Source organism: Opisthorchis viverrini (assembly GCF_000715545.1).
Source record: "Opisthorchis viverrini unplaced genomic scaffold opera_v5_98, whole genome shotgun sequence".
Taxonomy (NCBI): domain Eukaryota; kingdom Metazoa; phylum Platyhelminthes; class Trematoda; order Opisthorchiida; family Opisthorchiidae; genus Opisthorchis; species Opisthorchis viverrini.
The window spans coordinates 826,726-845,779 of record NW_008751755.1 but is presented as its reverse complement, the minus strand read 5'-3'; the positions used below and the strand labels follow the sequence as shown (position 1 = coordinate 845,779).

Below are 19,054 nucleotides of genomic sequence, written 5' to 3'. Positions count from 1 at the left end.
GTTGACCGACTATCGCCTGGCAGCTATAGGCCTATAATCCCCACTAGCGTGCCGTGCCAGGTGATGGAACGCATTCTGAAGCGAGCCATCCTAGATCACCTTACTTCCAGCAATTTGATATCTCCAGCTCAACACGGATTTCTCCCAAACCGTTCTTGCGTGACAAACATGCTCGTGTTTATGGACAGCTTAACTCAAGCCAAGGACGAAGGACTCATATCGGATGCCATATTTTTTGACTTCTCAAAAGTATTTGATAGGGTCCCACACGTCCCGCTGCTCCACAAACTCGAGTCTTACGGGATTCAAGGGAAAATCCTTCGCTGGATCAAGGCGTTCCTATCAGACAAATCATTCCGAGTGAGAATAGGCTTGAAATACTCTTCTCCAGCGCCGTTCTCCATTGGAGTTCCTCAAGGCTCCGTCTTGGGACCACTCCTGTTTCTGATCTACGTGAACGACCTCACGGACGTTCTTGCGAGTCCATGTTTACTTTTTGCGGATGACTTGAAATCCTGGAGTTCCAATGCCAGTGCCCTCCAAATGGATGTAGACGCTGCCAAGCAGTGGTCGTTGGACTGGCACTTTCCTCTGAATGATGAAAAGTGCGTCCATGTGTCGTTTGGAGGGGATTCAGCGTATGCCTTTGTTATGCATGGTGAAAAGGGACCAGAAAACATCATGAGGATAGATGCCAAAAATGATTTAGGCATCTGGGTCTCCTCAAACTTGTCCTTCGCACTACGCCATGAGAAATCGGCCTAAAAGGCATTCGCCGTTTTACGGATGATCCGACGTACCTTCTCCGGTATTACTCGCATGGACTTCCAAATGCTCTATGGGGCCTACGTCAGACCGCTCCTGGAGTACGCCAACTAAGTTGTCTACTCAGGACGTACGAAAGACGTTACCCTCATTGAGCGTGTCCAGCGGGCTGCCACGAGAATTGTTGCCGGCCTCAAGTCCGTGGACTACGAAACGCGTCTCGCGACGCTTGTTCTCTTTCCCCTGGAGTACCGTCGCCTCCGAGGGGACCTAATTCTTACCTACGCCTTGTTTGAACAAAGCTTGGCAAACAGGTTTTTTACCGTTGACCCAGCAAACACCCGGCGGGGACATAGTAGGAAAATCTTCAAGCTCAGGGCACACACATCCGTTAGACAAAACTTTTTTTCATTTCGGTTAGTAGCTGCGTGGAATGACCTTCCTCCGACGGTTGTACACGCTCCTTCTCGAACCCAATTTAAAGCACTATTAGACATTTATTTATGCGAATCCTCGCGCTGGCGAGCATACTGCCCCGCGCTGAGAACATAAAGAGCAGTGCTACACCCTTTTTTCACTTGTGCCTTTCAGGTGAACGACAGCCACTGACCCACAAGAACAAAACCGACCCGGGAGACTTGGGCAAAAGCCTCGATCCTGTGTATCAATCCGTGAATCCGTGAATCCGAGGCCGACAACCATCTTCTTGCGGCTCGCTGGACAAGCTGAATGAGGGTGACGTCTATCGTGCGTCCTGAGTAGACGTGGTTAGCGTATTCCAGGAGCGGTCTGACGTAGGCCCCATAGAGTATCTGGAATTCCATGCGAGTGATACGGGAGAAGGTGCGTCGGATCATTAGTAAAATGGCGAATGCCTTTTAGGTGACTTTCTGAGTGAGTTCTCTTGCTGGCAGAGTTACTGCCCGAATCTGTGAACCTGGATCGTTCTGCGCCATTTTTCACTTGTGCTGTGTAAAGCCGCTGAAAAGGTGCGTCGGATCATTAGTAAAATGGCGAATGCCTTTTAGGTGACTTTCTATGTGAGTTCTCTTGGTGGCAGAGTTACTGCCCGAATCTGTGAACCTGGATCGTTCTGCGCCATTTTTCACTTGTGCTGTGTAAGCGAAGCCGCTGAAAAAACAAGAACGGGAGAGCCAGGGCAAAAACTCCTATTTTATGACTCGACCTGCGAGTACGCGGAGATTCCGCGTGAAGCAACAATGGGCATTCGGCTAAATTGCCTGATTCTGATTGGTTCACGTACCGACCAATCAGGATATGCATTCTTTTGGTCGGGTGCCGATTGATGAGTAACCATCCCAATCTGCACGACGTAAAGCGGTTTCGTTCTGCAAGACAATGAAAACATCCCTCTTGATTCTACCGTCATTCCGATCTTGGCTTTAATTTGACTGTGAATCCTTGTGACCATTGTCAAATAGCATTTCGTCGACATGACTGTACGTATTGTCGAGACCAGCTTCAGAGATCCCCTGTATATGCCTTCGACCCAGGAGGTGCTTTGAGAGTAGCCGGCTTTCCGTATGCCGTGGTTCTAATGTGTGACCACATTCTGAAGCCTGAGTATTAGTCCTGTGGCGCGTTCAGTCCTGGGATTCAACTTGATCCACATGCCCGATGGCATCCCGTGCGGCCTGAAGATTTTAGTGCTCTAGTTGTAACGTCATAAAGTTGATAGTCAAAAAAGTAACAAGCACCGGCAAAGTCTGTTTACCAGGATGATTTTGGATACACTAGTTAGGTGCCTTGATAAAAATGGATAGAATGCGAAAAGTGGACAACCGGTGAAAGTACCTGCCTGAAGTTCCGGACGAGGGGGGTGACTCCTCTGCAGTATAGCTGGTACACGCGTTCCGTGGTTATCCGTGGAGACTTGTATAGCTCGGTTGACTTCCTGTCCTGTGCACGAGTGTTTGTGTGTTCGGCTGAGTTGCGTGCCTATTTATTGTATGCAGTGTGAAGAGAGGGGTATTCTTTCGTGTTTGATGCATGCACAAACATGAATACAACTTAACCCAGTGTGGTTGAATTTGGTAGGCCTGGAGTGTGACGGAGGTGGTAACTGTGTAAACAACAATGGATGGGAAGCTGTAGTGTACATGTTTAGTTACAAGTGGACCGGGAACTTTCACGTTGTTTGAGTGTTTGTGATACGTCATCTAGTGAGTTGCTGCTACACGACACATGCAGATTTTAAGATACTCTCTAATCAGCATCCGCGTTTCACGATACTTCCATGGTGTCGTTATTGCTACTGCTTCCTCATGACTTTACGGACAGTAGGGCAAGGCTCGGATTGAAAATGGGATTGTGGAGTGCGGAAGGATTCGACGAGACGTAATGGGCTGGGGTATTAAGTCGTCTTTGATGAGGTGATTTGAGATAGCCCCCCACTGAATGTGTTCCAGCACCATGCACGGTATGCTTGGGAAGCTACTGGGCCTCTAGCTGTCGGGACTAAGCAACCACCGGATTTATAGATCAGCTTGACTGTCACCTCCTTTTAAACAGGTGAGAGGTTCACTCCGTGGGTAAGCTGACGAAGCGTCGGACAGAAATGCCCCGCCTATATCATTGATCACTTCTGGCCCCAAAGTGTTGAAGGGTTTGTCCTGCTCAAGGGTGGATAACATCCTCCGTGAAGAACAGGTTATTTAGAGGCTATTTGCAGACGCACCTCGTTAGGATTGTATGTGACAACTTAGCCGTGGTAGAATAGACCCGCATAATATTCATTATAGGCTTCAGATATCATTATTTGTCTGGTCGTGGGTTGCCTGTTTGTACCCATCAAGGGAGGAGCGGTAGGTTTTTTGTTAGGTGGCGTCTTTTGTGCCAAAGTAGTATATTTTGTTTTTCCGAGCAAGGTATAATATTATGCCCATTTTTCGTATATCCCATTGGCGGGCTTCTTATTAACGCTGGTCCCACGAATTCTGAAATGCCAGCTCATCGGTGTCTCCTGTAGTTATCTTTTGAATAATAATTTGAACATTTTTTCATTAAAGACATCAGACCCTCTGAGGGAGCTCTTGACCCGCTCGAGTTTCCCCTGGTTTGTTTGAGACGAACACTGCCCAGGCGTCGGAGATTTCCTGAGCAATGTTCCCGTACGTCTACCTCACTGAAGCTGGCCCCAGTTTAAGTTGCCCAAAAAAGACGTGCATTCATAAGATACATGCACGGCAGAANTCCGCGTTTCACGATACTTCCATGGTGTCGTTAGTGCTACTGCTTCCTCATGACTTTACGGACAGTAGGGCAAGGCTCGGATTGAAAATGGGATTGTGGAGTGCGGAAGGATTCGACGAGACGTAATGGGCTGGGGTATTAAGTCGTCTTTGATGAGGTGATTTGAGATAGCCCCCCACTGAATGTGTTCCAGCACCATGCACGGTATGCTTGGGAAGCTACTGGGCCTCTAGCTGTCGGGACTAAGCAACCACCGGATTTATAGATCAGCTTGACTGTCACCTCCTTTTAAACAGGTGAGAGGTTCACTCCGTGGGTAAGCTGACGAAGCGTCGGACAGAAATGCCCCGCCTATATCATTGATCACTTCTGGCCCCAAAGTGTTGAAGGGTTTGTCCTGCTCAAGGGTGGATAACATCCTCCGTGAAGAACAGGTTATTTAGAGGCTATTTGCAGACGCACCTCGTTAGGATTGTATGTGACAACTTAGCCGTGGTAGAATAGACCCGCATAATATTCATTATAGGCTTCAGATATCATTATTTGTCTGGTCGTGGGTGCCTGTTTTTTACCCATCAAGGGAGGTGCGGTAGGTTTATTTGTTAGGTGGCGTCTTTTGTGCCAAAGTAGTATATTTTGTTTTTCCGAGCAAGGTATAATATTATGCCCATTTTTCGTATATCCCATTGGCGGGCTTCTTATTAACGCTGGTCCCACGAATTCTGAAATGCCAGCTCATCGGTGTCTCCTGTAGTTATCTTTTGAATAATAATTTGAACATTTTTTCATTAAAGACATCAGACCCTCTGAGGGAGCTCTTGACCCGCTCGAGTTTCCCCTGGTTTGTTTGAGACGAACACTGCCCAGGCGTCGGAGATTTCCTGAGCAATGTTCCCGTACGTCTACCTCACTGAAGCTGGCCCCAGTTTAAGTTGCCCAAAAAAGACGTGCATTCATAAGATACATGCACGGCAGAAGTAACAAGTTAGCTTTTGAGGTTCTTGATTCCTGGCCCAGCCGTGGATGAAATCAAAAGTCAGCCTACAGTGGTCACATTGCCCAATCGATGCAAACCAATCGTCCCTCGTTGGAGATAACCAGACCTGGCGTAGATGTTAGTTGGCCCACGCGGTATCATGTGGGTGCGCCAATACGCTGTGTCGGTGCCGATTCCAAATGTTTACCAGACACCATACGCTTTAACGCCATCCCACGGGTATTGCGAGTAAGTGGTTTGTGCGGCGGTAAACGAGAGAGAGAATAAGTCAACTGGTTGTATAAGAAGGTGGTCATCGCTCCAAGGACCCGAAAGATTTTAACAGCCACTTTCTTGTTTCTTTACCACTTTTATCAATTTTCCCAGTACATCCGTGTATCGCACAAACGCTTGAAAATTTCTCCCGCCCAATCTCCCTGAAACCAACCGCGTAAATTCAAATGTCCCGCCTAATCCTGCCTTCTATTCGTTGACATTTTCTTATTATTTCGTCACCCCATCTCTATCCCATCCATAAAAACATTGCGTTGCACAAACTACGAACATGTTCTTGGTTCCTAAAATGAACCGTATTATCGCTTGTTTAAATGAATATTCTGGGCACTTTTCGAACTGGTTTCTCACGCTTGATACTTGTCTCCGTGTTTGTCGTGGGTCTAACTGTCGGTCGATAACTGTCAAGGTTTGTTGTACATTAATTGATTTATTGATATTTTGCTATACAGTACAGCACATTTTGTCGGGATCACTTTCGTTTTGAATTCGGATCCATTCTTCGGTGCTCGTTGCTCGACTTATCGATTTTGTCGCATACAATCCGCTCTCACAAGACCACACGACTTGTTCGTTCCGTAGACGCGAAAATCAAGAGGCAAAACCTTGTCTCGCTCATAGACCAAAACCAAAAAATATCCGCTTCCTGTCTCGTACGGAGATGTCCTAGGATATATGTGCACATCAAAGCTTCCTATATATAGTAGAACACAACAGTCAAAACACGCAGGGGGTAGGAAGTCAACCAGATACGGGGCACATCTGGCAGCTATACTGCACAAGAAACACGTTCCCTCTTCTGGCCATTCACCCAGGGGCTCTCACAAGGTGTTCGCAGAAGATAAGTTCCATCTTGACCCCTCCACTTTTTGCATTTTATTTATTTTATACGTGCCACAACCAGTAACTGTAAACTGCTGTCAACCACGGTAAAATAACTGTTACCGGTGCATATATCTTCTGATATTTACCATAGGCTGTGCACTAATAGGGCAACGGTTGACGACGCCGCGATGGACGAATAGAGCTCTGAGGAAGTTTAACTCCCAGTACATTACGAAAAGGTGCAGGAGCGGTATCGGAGAGAACGATCGTGATGATCAGGGCCGCACGTAATTCCATGGCAACCCAACCTGCCATTCCATATTTTGGGTTAGCTAGGAAAATAGAGTGGCTGCATAATGAGATATCCACGTCAGATACGTCTGTCGTGAGCCAGCCTTTTCTAAGTAGGAACACGGACGTTTGTTTATGGGAAGGTAACTTTGGAATGCCAAGGGGCTTACTGAAAAGTCTGAGGCACTTAAAGAACAAGCAAATTAACATTATTTATTTGTTGGGTTCCTTGAGATTCCGGGAGCTCTCTGGCGGACAAAGCACCACTATAAGCCCCTAGCTGGTCACTTTTGCGTTGAACGCAACCATTGAGGAGTGCTTTTTCTGGAGGCACGCCAAAATGGCTCATTTTTCAAAAAGTTGCACTGTCAATCCAGGGGCAAGCTTTCCGATTAAGCAAAATTTTGTGTTTTTATTATCTGTGGTCCCCTTCCCTTTGTGTTTTTACGGACTCACACGTCTTTGTAATTGGCATGACCAGCTCGTTACATATAGCCCTGTAGCTACAACTTTTCGGAAGCGGTAAACTTAAGTCCTTCCTGTTCAATTTGCCATTGTCTATGGGGCTGTCGCAGCAGTCCTAGACATCGAGGTCAACGCTTGTGGCTGATCTGTAGGTGAAATCTCAGTGGAGCTGTTCCGACCAAGCTTATGTCCTATGGCGAGGGCGTAGAGTTCACACTGCCATCGCTATCGTGCGCTATGGAGATAAGCAACAAACATTCTACATTCGGAGGGCACCCTATTCGACGGGCATTGTCTCCCTGCGACAGTTAAGTACAAGACAAAAACCCGAGCCGTGGTTATTTGGGTCAGGGCACGTTGAGGAGCATATATATCCGCAGTTATCAGCGGGTTGGTCATAAGTTTGGAATCGGTTGACATGTCGCCAAGCGGGAGCCTGTTTCTAGCCTTTATTCGGGGAAAGCTGCTACCCAATTTTGGCACCTCTAAAGGATGTGCGCCGGGTCGTTAGGAGACTTTTTGGAAGCTGATGATTCACTTTAAGATTCTCTGTTTGGCAGTTTGGGCGGGGGCGCGGCCTTTGGCTAAAAGTTCGTTTATCAGGCTTTCGTCGTAACCACTCTACATCAAACGGTTACCATTCAATCACTGACGATTCTGTCTTATCAGCGAGTGTTGTCTCGCTATGCGTGAATTTGTAGCAACGTCAAGGTAGAGGTGTCTGGATCGTATAAATGAGTGGGGACATTTGAATGATTGGTTTATCCTGTCGTCTTGCTCACCCATACACTTGAAATTCCACCAGGCCTAACAAGTACGACATTGCATTTCACGTCTTAAATTAGACGGATGTCCATTTTGTCCACGTCTCTTGTGGTCCATCGATAGTGGCAGTAAAGTGCATCTGGCCACTGTTTGAGTTTTCCCTCGCCGAAGGGTTTGTTCCGATGCTCGGCTTTTGGTGGCAACGCCCCTACCATTCCCGCCGGGCTGACTGTCGCTACGCTGGTCACACTTTTAGCGTTGAAGTTCCTGGTTACTTCATCACCACGTCTGGATTCACGCGGTTATGTCTGCCTATTTCTCTCCAAACTAAAGCTGGCATCTTAGTTGGCGGGCTTGAGTGTTGCAATTATTCGGCGTGCGACACAACGTGTGCATGTTGCACAACGTTCAACCATTCCAAGAAGGCCAAACGGGTGAAGGTTGACTAAGGTCGGCGGACTCAAGGGCCGCTGACCACTATTATGATACCAAGTGCAAAGCAGTAGTTATTGTACAGGCATCCTCCGCTGAATGAAGAAAAGTCGTACTTCACTCTGAGGATACCTAGCGGAAGCCCTTGTGCATGGACTGATTAGGCCGAATGGCATCATGAAGATAGATGTCAAAAAGGGTATAGGTATCTGGCTCTATTAAAACGTCCTTCTCATTGCATCGGCTGAGAAGACACTTGCCGTTCTACGGATGATTCTGTAAATATTCCGTCGTACTACCCGCATAGACTTTCAGATATTCTATAGGGCCTGCGTTAAACAGTGTTTTCAGTGTGACAACCAAGTTGTCTACTCAGGACTCAAGACCGAGGTAACGGGGTGCTACAAAAAGAGTTTCTGGCCTTAAATCCAATGATTATGAAGCGCGTCTTGCGGCGTTTGGTCAATTTCTCCCAGCCTTTTGCCACCTTTGATGAGAGCAAATAATGAGCTGCATCCCGTTTGAGCAAGTTTTGTATATGTGGGTGACTGGGTCGCTACACCTGCACCCCGTTTGAGCAAGTTTTGTATAACAGCTTTATCATTTTCGGCCTAAGTAACACGGTGGGGGCAGGATGGTAAGGTTTTCGCTCTCAGTGCGCACAGCCCTAGTAAGCAAAGACTTTTATCATTTTTGGCAGTCAGTGAATGTAATAACCTTCTTCTGACGGCTGTTCATGCTGCATCTAGTACCAGGTTTCAGAGCGTATTCAGACGCCTTCTGGTTGAATCTTCGCGCTGGCACGCTTTCCGCCCGTCGCTGAGAACGTAGAGAGTAGTTCTACTCTCTTTTTCTGCTTTTTTCCCAGGTGAATGAAAGCCGCTGAAAAACAAGGACAAACCCTATCCAAGATTGGTGCCTGGAAAAAGCCTTGATCCTGTGTACCGATCCGTGAATCTGTGAATACCTGTATTCTACTTGATGACGTTTTTGGACAATGCAGCGCAATCGGCTGGTATCAAAGGAACCTGATCGCACGATTCCTATCATCCCATGCATGCTTTTGTTGGTGTCAACCGTGCACAACAATTTTGTACTTGTTTTGATTTACGACCGTATAATATCCACGGTGAGGAATACTCACAGCCAAGGATCGTCTGCTTTCACGACGCGAACAAAATTCTCAGAGAACAAAAACGGGTAGCTTGCCAAGCACATTCATTATTACGGCAGCTGGATGCATGCCATTCAGAAAGTGCCGTGGCATGACATTCACTGGTGTGTGCACATGAAATGTCTGCCGCGTGTGGTTGTAGACAAAGGGAGTTTACTATTAGGCACTTGTGGTTTCAGAAAGTTTAGTCTTAGAGGCTGAGCCATATGTTAGAAAACAAGGGCTGGAGTTCATACGTGCTAATTGATAAGTTAAATATCTTCTCCGTTCACTGACCGCAGCCCTCGATTTGCGGTCTGCTGATGTGTCGTACCATGGACTTCCGAACATTTTGAATGTCCCCTCTTGTTTTTACAATGGCTTTCGGGTGGTTATTTGTTTTCCATGTTGGACCGCAAGAAAAACAACAAAGGGGACATCTCACGGTCTTTGTGACCATGTTGCCATTCAACTCGCATGCCAAGGACATTGGTGATCCCGACCTCTCTGCCACTAATATCAAGGTTTTACGAAGCATTTTACAAACCTTCCTCCTTTCGCTACACTACGCCGACGAAAAGCCACTCTTTTTAGCGTCATCCCTGTTTCGGTTATTTTTTCTCTTTAAGGTGGACTGTGAAATGGGCCCAGAGTTCGCGCCTTTGGGTCAATAACAGCTCGTGTGTTAATCTGCTCAGCATCAATCTATTTTTCTACGTTTATACACGTTCATCACCAATCTCTCTGATAAAAGATTGCACTGATTCTTGTTTGCAGATGGTGTTGTCTCCGCTACATAACTCACAGCGCTTTGTTACTGCCTTCTCGTCGTGGGCCATTGAAAGAGATGGTCCACTCTGCGTCAAGTTCTGGATGAATCACACAAATAAACTGCTGCCATGGAAGTGGCTTCCTCATTAAGTAGAAATGAACTTTATTGAAAGATCACCATATGCCAACTAGTCTAGATGGAGAATCAAAATCAAGTGTGCTAGTGAATGTGACCATCAAGCTCTCATGCGGGGTGCTTCACACTTTGTACAAGCTGGTATTACGCGGAGAAAGTTCTTGTCGCTCAACTTTGACCCCCACAACCGGCAAGGTGCCCTGTACGATCGAGATGAGACTATGGACTACCATGAGTTGATGATGGCTGTACAAGCATCCACTGTGCGTGATACCGTCGGGAATGAGGTATCTTCTTGTTCCTGCACCCTTCGGCTTGGTCAAACATCTGGATGTAAACGGATACTACTTCTGAGTCACCAGCTCCTCCAAGGAGAACTTGTCTGCCATCCTGCGGGCCCAGCGTTAGAGTCCAAGGCTCGGAAAGGTACTCAGAAAAAAATATAATTTCTCCCCACACTTTCTTATGGTTAATATTTCGGATTCCAGTTTTGAGGTAAGGTGCCTCAGCCTATACGGTTCCTTTGGCAGTGACCGCAAAGCAATATTTTCCACCGGAATGTTCTGTTTATCGATGTCATTCGACCGCATGCTAGCCTACAAACAAACGTTTCCGGATCACTTAACTGTTTTCTGTTTAATCCACTGCTTGATACGAAAAATAAACAACACTGTAGTAAACCCACGAGAACATTTCTTCATAAAAGCATTCAACTAAAATATTCTGCGTCAAATTCACCAACAGATGGCGCTTTCTCAGACCATACATTTTCTCAAAGCTGATGGGTACTCCGTCCATAAAACGCGATGACAAGATCCGAGGTTCATCACGCATCTCAAGGTGCCAAGGATTATCTAAATTGTTTCATCCTTGTGCGTCTTGTAATCCAGAAGTGATGAGGTATGCAGCATGTGGAATGAATACATTTGCAGATTTAAATAGACCTAGCTGAATATAAACCACATTTCTAGCGCCTTTCGCTCTATAAACTCAGCTAGTCAAGTGCCACCACACGTTGTTAGGTTTTTCCGAGCCTTAATTCCTTTGATAAATTCCTGTCGAACATTTTCAGTACGACCGCCGTCGCATATCGGTGATGTTGCCAAACTGGAATACAGCCAGTGAATGCTAGTGAATGCCGGGAAGCACTGTACAGCCGTTTTATCCTTTTCAGGAGTCATCAGCAATACGCAGCTCGATGAATAAACGGTTATTTTCAGACCAAACTTGTCAGTAAAGCGACGAGGAATCTAGAGTTTGAAAAATGGCCTCAACCAGGTTGGTGGACTAACTCAAAACGGAGGACCAGAATAGGTAACTGTTCACCGCTTTCTAAATATGACCAGGGCTTAAAAAGTTCCCTTCAAGCGGCACAAAAATCTTCAATACCGATAGCACTGAACAACACGGTTTATTCGATGAATATGGTACTCTGGGTGCAGTGATCAAATCATGACGCTAGAAACAACAAGCGCTAAAAATTCCACTGCGAAACGGATCACCCCTCGGGTAATATTTGTATGAAGGACAAGCTGGAGATGAGAGGCCCTTGACAAATGGCTGTTTACATGGAACAATAGTCTGTAGAGCACCGTGAGATAACAGTATATGGCGAGACCTTATTTACGTTTGTGTTGGAAGAAGTGCATCTATCACAACGTTGGCCCCTGCGATAGTAGTCTGAGGCAGTTCTGAACAAGTAGTCTGAATAAAGTGTTTCCGTCAGGTGACCAGAATGTCCATATTCACGCAAGCTGCGATGCAGTCTTTTGCCAAAAATGGACGGGTTATTAAAGGTCGGCCTTGGAAGCTGCGAACTCCGCTCGTCCGATTGTTGACCGTGACTGCTGGCGCATTTTTCATTACGGCCGAAACCAATGCAATCACAATCTGTCTGGTGCCTCTGGAAATGTACCGGCTGTGCACATGTGCATTGATAGTGATACCATACATCCTGCGCCCCTGGGCGAGGCCGCCCTCCTGCAGTCAAAGTTTACGCATAATGAGCCACTGGATCCGGAAAATGTGACGCGAGATAGCCCCAACAACTGCTGCACCGCGGTTGAAATTTTTGGCTCTGAGGCTAGGTTTGGAGTCCTGAAGTAAATCCTACATCATACCACTGCCTTTAAGGGTCAGACCTTCGAGTCAAAGGCCCAAGGTGGGACACTGTCACCAAGCCCTTTTCTTTGGCATGGGCAAACTGGAGGTATTATTCGCCCTTACCGCCCTTCGCTCACTGGACCTCCCCTACATCACTTCACCATCGGTCAAATGATGCATAGTGGTCAGCTCATCTTCTGGTCCATTAAGCACTGTTCCTTGTCCCGATATTATCCCTAAAATAGTCGCGTACTAATGATCTGATCCACACTGCAGCCTTCAACATCCGTACTCCATGTCAAATCTGTCAACAGGTATACCTTTCTGGAAACTTGCTTTCCAAATGTGGTAATGTATGCTGTGCCTTCCGAACACACACACAAGACCCCACGTTATTATGCACCTCACGCCCATTAGGACGAGCTCAAACATTTCACATTTCACCCTTCAACGATCACTTTGGCGATTCTGATGCAATGGCTTGTGGCGTCTACGGTTTGCTATTTACACTCAGCCTCAGGTCTGAAAGCGCCCTACTGGACTGGATCCCAGTGAACAGTTATTTCTGAGCTGCACAGTCGTCCGGCTCAATCGTGAACAATGCAGGTCACTGCGGTACACAGTGTTTGCTTGTCGGACCGGTACATGCCCCAACAGACAACAGTTCTGTAACTGAGAAGGGCGGGTTTTATGAAAATCTGTCGCGCTTTCTTTGGTTATCGAGAAAGACAGATGGTAGTCGTAGCGGGCGATAATAATGCTCGATTGTACGAAAGAAGCATAATCAGGTGGTAGATTTGGATTCTCAGTGCACCGACAATTAGTGGCGAAATCTTCGGTTTTGTGCACACAACCGTCTGATCCAAGCCGGTAGGGACCTCCAAAACAAACGCTCACATCGAGTTAGGTGGAGGCCAACAACCACAAGACAGCCGTAAACTCAAGTGGAACACGTGGCTATCAGTTACAGGTGAAGGACCATAATTATTGATTGTTGTTCTTTACAGTATACACAATCTAACTCTGATCAGGCGATTGCATAAACCTGGTTACCACTCGCTTTCTTTAGGAATTTCGTGCGCCAAAAAGAACAGTTCCTTCCACCTTTTTTGAGAAGCTTCGGCATCTCAAGCGTATCAAGCTGATCTAGATAGGAAGCTACGAGAATAGCACATTTATTCAGATGACGAAGATTGCTAGGAGGTTGCACTGAATCGGATTAAAGGAGCAATACTCTCAGCCTTGCAAACCCTCCGTTCAGGTGATCTGACTTACCCAACTGAACATTCAATATAATCGAGATTACCAGATATATTTCATCATACCGAAAACTAGTGACTGTGATGACGCATGAAGATCTTTTAATACCGAATAACCAGGAGCTTGAAGAATGACAGAGAACGGTGGTAGATTTTGAAGGCCAGAGAGATCTAGTAGACTTTCGGTGTGGGCAAATGCCGCGCCATATTCTGGCTGATTTGACCAATCGGTCAAAAATTGCAAGTGTCCATGAAAGACTATCCGGGAAGGACCGAACGGTAATTCCCTCCTTCAGTCGTCGACTTGAGAGATGGCCTGACCACTTCAAAGAACACTTCAGTTGCTCTGCTTGGATCAGATTCTGCAGAAATGCAATTTGAAATAACTTAAATCAGCCACACGTTTTGGCATGCGTCTCACGCCGGCAAAATGCGAAATGCTGCTACAAAAGTGAATGGCAACAACCCCAACTATCATGACCACAAATAAGCCAGTCGACACAGTGAGTAAATTTGTTTATCTGGCTAGTTGTATAGGTTCCGATGGACTATCTAGACAACCGAGAAGGCCAAGACAGCTTTTGCCGACTTCTAATACCTTTGGCGCTGACGGGACGTCAGTTTGTCTGTCGTTTGCATAGATTACACTGGGACAGTGCAATTTATCCTGCTTCTTTAATCAAACACATCGTAGAGCACAAACGCAAACTGTCGGTGTCTCTCAACCAGTGTCTCCAAAGCATTGGTTGTTTCCGGCGGGAACATCGGATTAGTAATCCTGAATTAGTCCTAATGATTCTAGGAAGAAGGAATTATTCCACGGTTGCTGAGTTACTCACGTTTTATTGGCTGTGCTAGTTAGGGCATGTACTTTGCACGGCAGAAGCCCGCCTGTCTTACAGAGTTCATTTAGCCCAGCTTTGCGCAGAGTACAAGCGACCGTGTTTGATCTAGTGGCGAAGTATTAAAACAATAACCTGTAAACCTAAACGAGTCGTCAACGGCGGCTTCCTTAGATGGCCACCTTGGGACTCAACTCACTGATGGCTGATGACACTGGCGGAAATGCCTCAGTCGCGCAACTAGTGATGCTCTTGTGTCAAACCCATCGCCCTCAATGCATAGCTATCCAATTCATGAACTAAATAGACATGTAGTCGCCTGCAAGGCTAAGGCTGGAGTTAGGTTGATCGAGGCTGTGGCAGCTGAAAACATCATACCTACGGTACAACGTTTATAGCTGATAAATTGATTGATTGATTGAATAATGTCTTTGTAGTGTTTTTGCTTTCATATCAGTAAAAAAATTTAGGAAAATAAAACTCCACTGCTGATGAAGAGTGGCGTTTGGAAAATTGGATCCTAAGGACGGATGTTCCTACCACCACAAACGAGCACCTCAGCATCCGAACCCCGAAGAACCGTGCTAATTTTAGGAAATTTCCCTACATAAGACACCGGTATATAAGACACGGAACTAACTCGGCTAGGAAGCTCACCGGGACATCAGGCGTTTGGATATTAAACTTTACGGTTAACTTCTCAAACTGCTGACCGGGAGGCTGCGAGTTCGGGATTCCTTGGACCCAGCAAACACGCCACCGGTGGCCATTGGTCGCAAAAGGTGAAAAAAGGGGTGGCTTGTTACCCTTGTCACCGCTGGCGCCACCGGTGGCTAAGGGCGGCCAAAGGTGGCACCTCGAAAAAATTTCCGCCGACCTTTACATGGCCCTTTTCGAAACCCCTTGCAGCCGGACGAGGCCAACGGTGGCAACCACAAGTTTGTCTAGGCATATTTGTCGGCTAACTTACTGCCTCTTTGAGTAATCGCTGACTACCTAACCTCATGGCATGCGTATTATTGCCGAACGCCGGAGATAATTACCAAACGCGTCGTTCTTGCTGCATGGTCAAAAGATAACGAGGTTATTGGAAAAATATAAATCTATTGAGGATATCATTACAGCGTCATTGATTTTTTCGGATGCGCCGCAAGGCGGCCCTCTCGCGTCTCAGCTTCCGGTTTCCAGGGATTCCATCAAAGGCTCCCTTGAACCAAGACTGGATTGATTTCTCAATGAAATCCACTGCGACACTCGAGTGTGCGGCCACGGGGTACATTGCATCTAAAGTGACAAGTGTCACTACCTCACCCTTTATGAGTGTTGGCAACTCTGTGCATGATATGGGTCTTTTTTCTTCTCCCTTCGACCACGTCAAGCGATCTGCGAATAAGCAATAAAAGTGACATAAACTCACTTCGGAATGCCTCGGCTTTCACGGCCTCGCCACGCATTTCATCTAGGTATGAATTGATGTACGTGATTGAAGTTTACCTCGAAACGCAGACAGGATGCGCACCGTTTTTCTATTTGGATATTCTGGCACACGCAATCCATCAGAATCGCTTGCCTCCTCACCGGAGTCATTGGTTTGTTCCATGACCCGAAGCGGTGGTAGCGAAATCGCGGATGACAGGTGGCCATAAGCCGAACTACATTTAAAATATACATCAAACTGAAATTATGGCCGCACTTACTCAACGGGTGAGGAGTTTAGCACTGCACGGAACCGGACTGCCTCAGAGTAAGCTCCTGAAGACGTGTAAAGGCTCAATTAGATTTTTTTGGAAGCGTACCAAACTTCTTGATGATTGCAACGGAGCGCGTAATGCCGCTTGAAGGCACGGCCTCTTTGTTTATTAGGGCCCTAAGTAGAGCAAAAACTGTCGGAACTCTGTGGCTTTCCAAAGCCCACTGTCCTCGAGAGGACGGTAACGCCGTTGAAACTCGCTGGGGGTGTGACTGTGTACAGATGAAATGCGGTGGTTTGTTTCCGCCCTTTGCGTTTGTGACAATCTGAAAGGACGACGCGCTTGACCACCAACCCAAAATTCCAGCAAATTCTTGGTTACGCCAAGGCATACTAAATGCATATAATCAAGGGGAAATGACTTGATCATGTCTATTGGGAGCTGTTCAAATGGGGAGACACCGAACGGAAACCGGCATCTGTTCGCAAACGGGCGTCCACTTGAAGAAAAGTCATTGTTCTTACAAGCCGGACTCCGTGGACGACACACTTATCGCATCCGTAATAACCGGAGTGTCCTTTGGTTTGCTTGACCAACGACCTGGCTGGTTTGTCGCAAATGACGCGTGACAGGTGAATAGGCACACATTCTAGATCATTTGAAGTGAAACCACTGTCCAAAACCAGCTGCAGTTCACTTATCGTGTCTTGCAGATAGGCTTCGACGTCCATTGGTTTCGAAGCACCCCAAAAGACACCAACTACGAATGGCCTCGTTCCCGCTAATTCGGCTGCAGTCGCCAGAATTGGTCAAATCTGTTTTCTCGACGACCCGTGTAAATGGACACCATCGATGTTCAGCACAACGTTGAGCCATCTTAGTTCGCTGCGCATTTTGGCTGACAACCAGGCTTTATGCAAACCAACGAACACTACTCAACAGCTGAGGAGCGCTTTCGTCTTTCTTCGAGTTGACCAGGTAGGCGCAGTCCCCGAGTATCCGAAAACAGTATGTTATTTGCACGCCAATTTGTTTTTTATTGGAAGACCCATCCGAATCCCAGCTAAAATCTCTCGAATACAGTATTCTGTAAATGAACGTGCCGCACACCCGCCGCCTCATGTTCAAGAAAAACGTAAAGTTGACGGAAAACTGGAGACGGCAGATATCTGTTAAACATCAAGAATGAGGAAAGTGCGCTATGGAAACGTTTTCAACAAACTCATGATTCGTATGTCCTAAAAACATCATACAACACCATACCTTGAAGATTTCATCTACCGGAACTTGAGAGGTTTTTTGAAGATCAGTTAGCTGAAGAATATTATAAACAGGGGATTAAGTGTAGATGAAGTTGGGTATCTTGTTACAACAGCTCGTTGAACGAGAATCCATAATCACTTAAGAGAAATGGAAACTCTTTTCGGTGATGCTAGTACGCTCCATGTCTAGAAGGTTAGAAGACGAATCGGACGCCAAAACGCACTGCAATGAACTCACAATCATGGCGGAATTAGCTACTTAGCTGCTTATGCCTTTTTCACTCATAGTGTGTATAGTATAACATGACTAAAGCTTCGGTTAGTTCGAAGACGGCAACAACGGAGTGAGCTGCAGTCAACAAATTGAAATTCCACGTGCTTTGTACTTTTGTTTACGTGGTCCAAAGGACCTTAACAACAGGCCGAGCTTTATACACAACAAAACAAATTCATTATTTCAAAAAAACCTTTTATGAGCGGTGTCTTCATTCGAATTTGGAAATTCCAAATACTCTTGCCGAAGTGTCATTCTCCTACAAAAAAGGCCGCACCATCTGTAATCCCGAAACTGACTACGCGGTCAATATGTTATCCGTTGTTGCGGAGGGTTTTCACAAATACCTCGTCGTTCATTCTTCAAAATATTGAACCCTCGCCTGGGTTTAACAGTGATCAGTCGATCACTACTAACAAGGGGAGGAGGAACTATTGTTACAGAGGTTGTCCGACCAACTTGTAGTGGTTAACGGCCCTATGGAGTCTCTAGTGAACTGAACAAATTACTGATGTAAGCCAGGTACAAAGTCACAAAGAGAAAAATACAAGTAAATTTTGACTCACAGTTCAAAATAGGAGATTCCGTAGTTCCGTATTCCGTTGAACCACCACACTAAGAATAGTTCTACCTTCCTGGTATCCCAGATCTCCGGTGATCGAAATATTATTCCACAAGCGTGAATATATTGGTCCAGTGTTTGTAGCTGAAATGTTTGTTCACGTTTAGTGTTAGCAGCGGTCAAATATAGCCAACCGGCGGTCACAACAACAGTCACTCAGCAAAAGTCTCAAAGTCACGTCGGAGCCAACGCGCGGGCGGTAGCGGTTGTATTTCAGTAAAACAAACTTTTGTACAGCGATGTGACTGATAATGATGGGAAAAAAGAACATGATACTGAGCATGAAAAAGAGCAGTTTACAAGTGCTACAAACTCTTTCACTGGTCGCTACCAAAAATCCCACAAAAACTGCCCATCCTGTTTTGCACTCTTATAAGATTCCAGAACGTGTATCGAATCGGCTTGATTCGCAGAATGCTATTGATTAGTAAACTCTACCATGAGCCGGTGAGGTGATACGTGTCCTAAAGCCGTGCACACAATGGACGAAATGAACAGTATTCGCTCATTGGCCTGCACGCAGGTGGTGGTGAGCTGCGGATTCAGCACTAAAGGCTGGTGTAGCGTTCACGTGTGAGAGGGTGAGAAACGCCAAATCGCTGAACATCGTGAGAACACGTAGAGCTCCACAAAAGTTGGATTGCTATACACGTAGGGTCTATTTGTCAGCTGACGAAATCGTTCCACTCTATGGGGTCTGAAATCCCCTGAAACAATTTGCTACGAAACCACGGAGCTAACTGATTATAATAAAGCGAGCAGCAAAGTGTGTGTGTGTGTGTGTGTGAAAGTAAATGGATAATACTGTCCTGGTCTAAGACACCCCCAAGCGATCCTTTGCTCATAAACTGAGGCACTCTTCATCACTGGTTGGGAATGGACAGCTATGTTTTAATGGCTCTGCATTCTATGCTT

The 19,054-nt window shown here is 46.3% G+C and overlaps 2 protein-coding genes across 2 annotated transcripts in view; both read right to left on the bottom strand.

The window, feature by feature from the left end:
- T265_13748 (hypothetical protein) overlaps positions 1–1,035 on the bottom strand; it is a gene marked incomplete at both ends in the record, with an annotated part of 41,661 nt that extends 40,626 nt beyond the window's left edge. The window contains 2 exons of the mRNA XM_009170319.1: positions 801–875; positions 912–1,035. Of these exons, the coding sequence (XP_009168583.1) occupies positions 801–875; positions 912–1,035 (199 nt within the window). The remainder of the gene's footprint in view (positions 1–800; positions 876–911) is intronic.
- Positions 1,036–17,105: 16,070 nt separating this feature from the next.
- Positions 17,106–19,054, bottom strand: part of T265_05317 (hypothetical protein) — a gene marked incomplete at both ends in the record, with an annotated part of 19,357 nt that continues 17,408 nt past the window's right edge. Inside the window, one exon of the mRNA XM_009170300.1 lies at positions 17,106–17,150. Coding sequence (XP_009168564.1) covers positions 17,106–17,150 — 45 coding nt within the window. The remainder of the gene's footprint in view (positions 17,151–19,054) is intronic.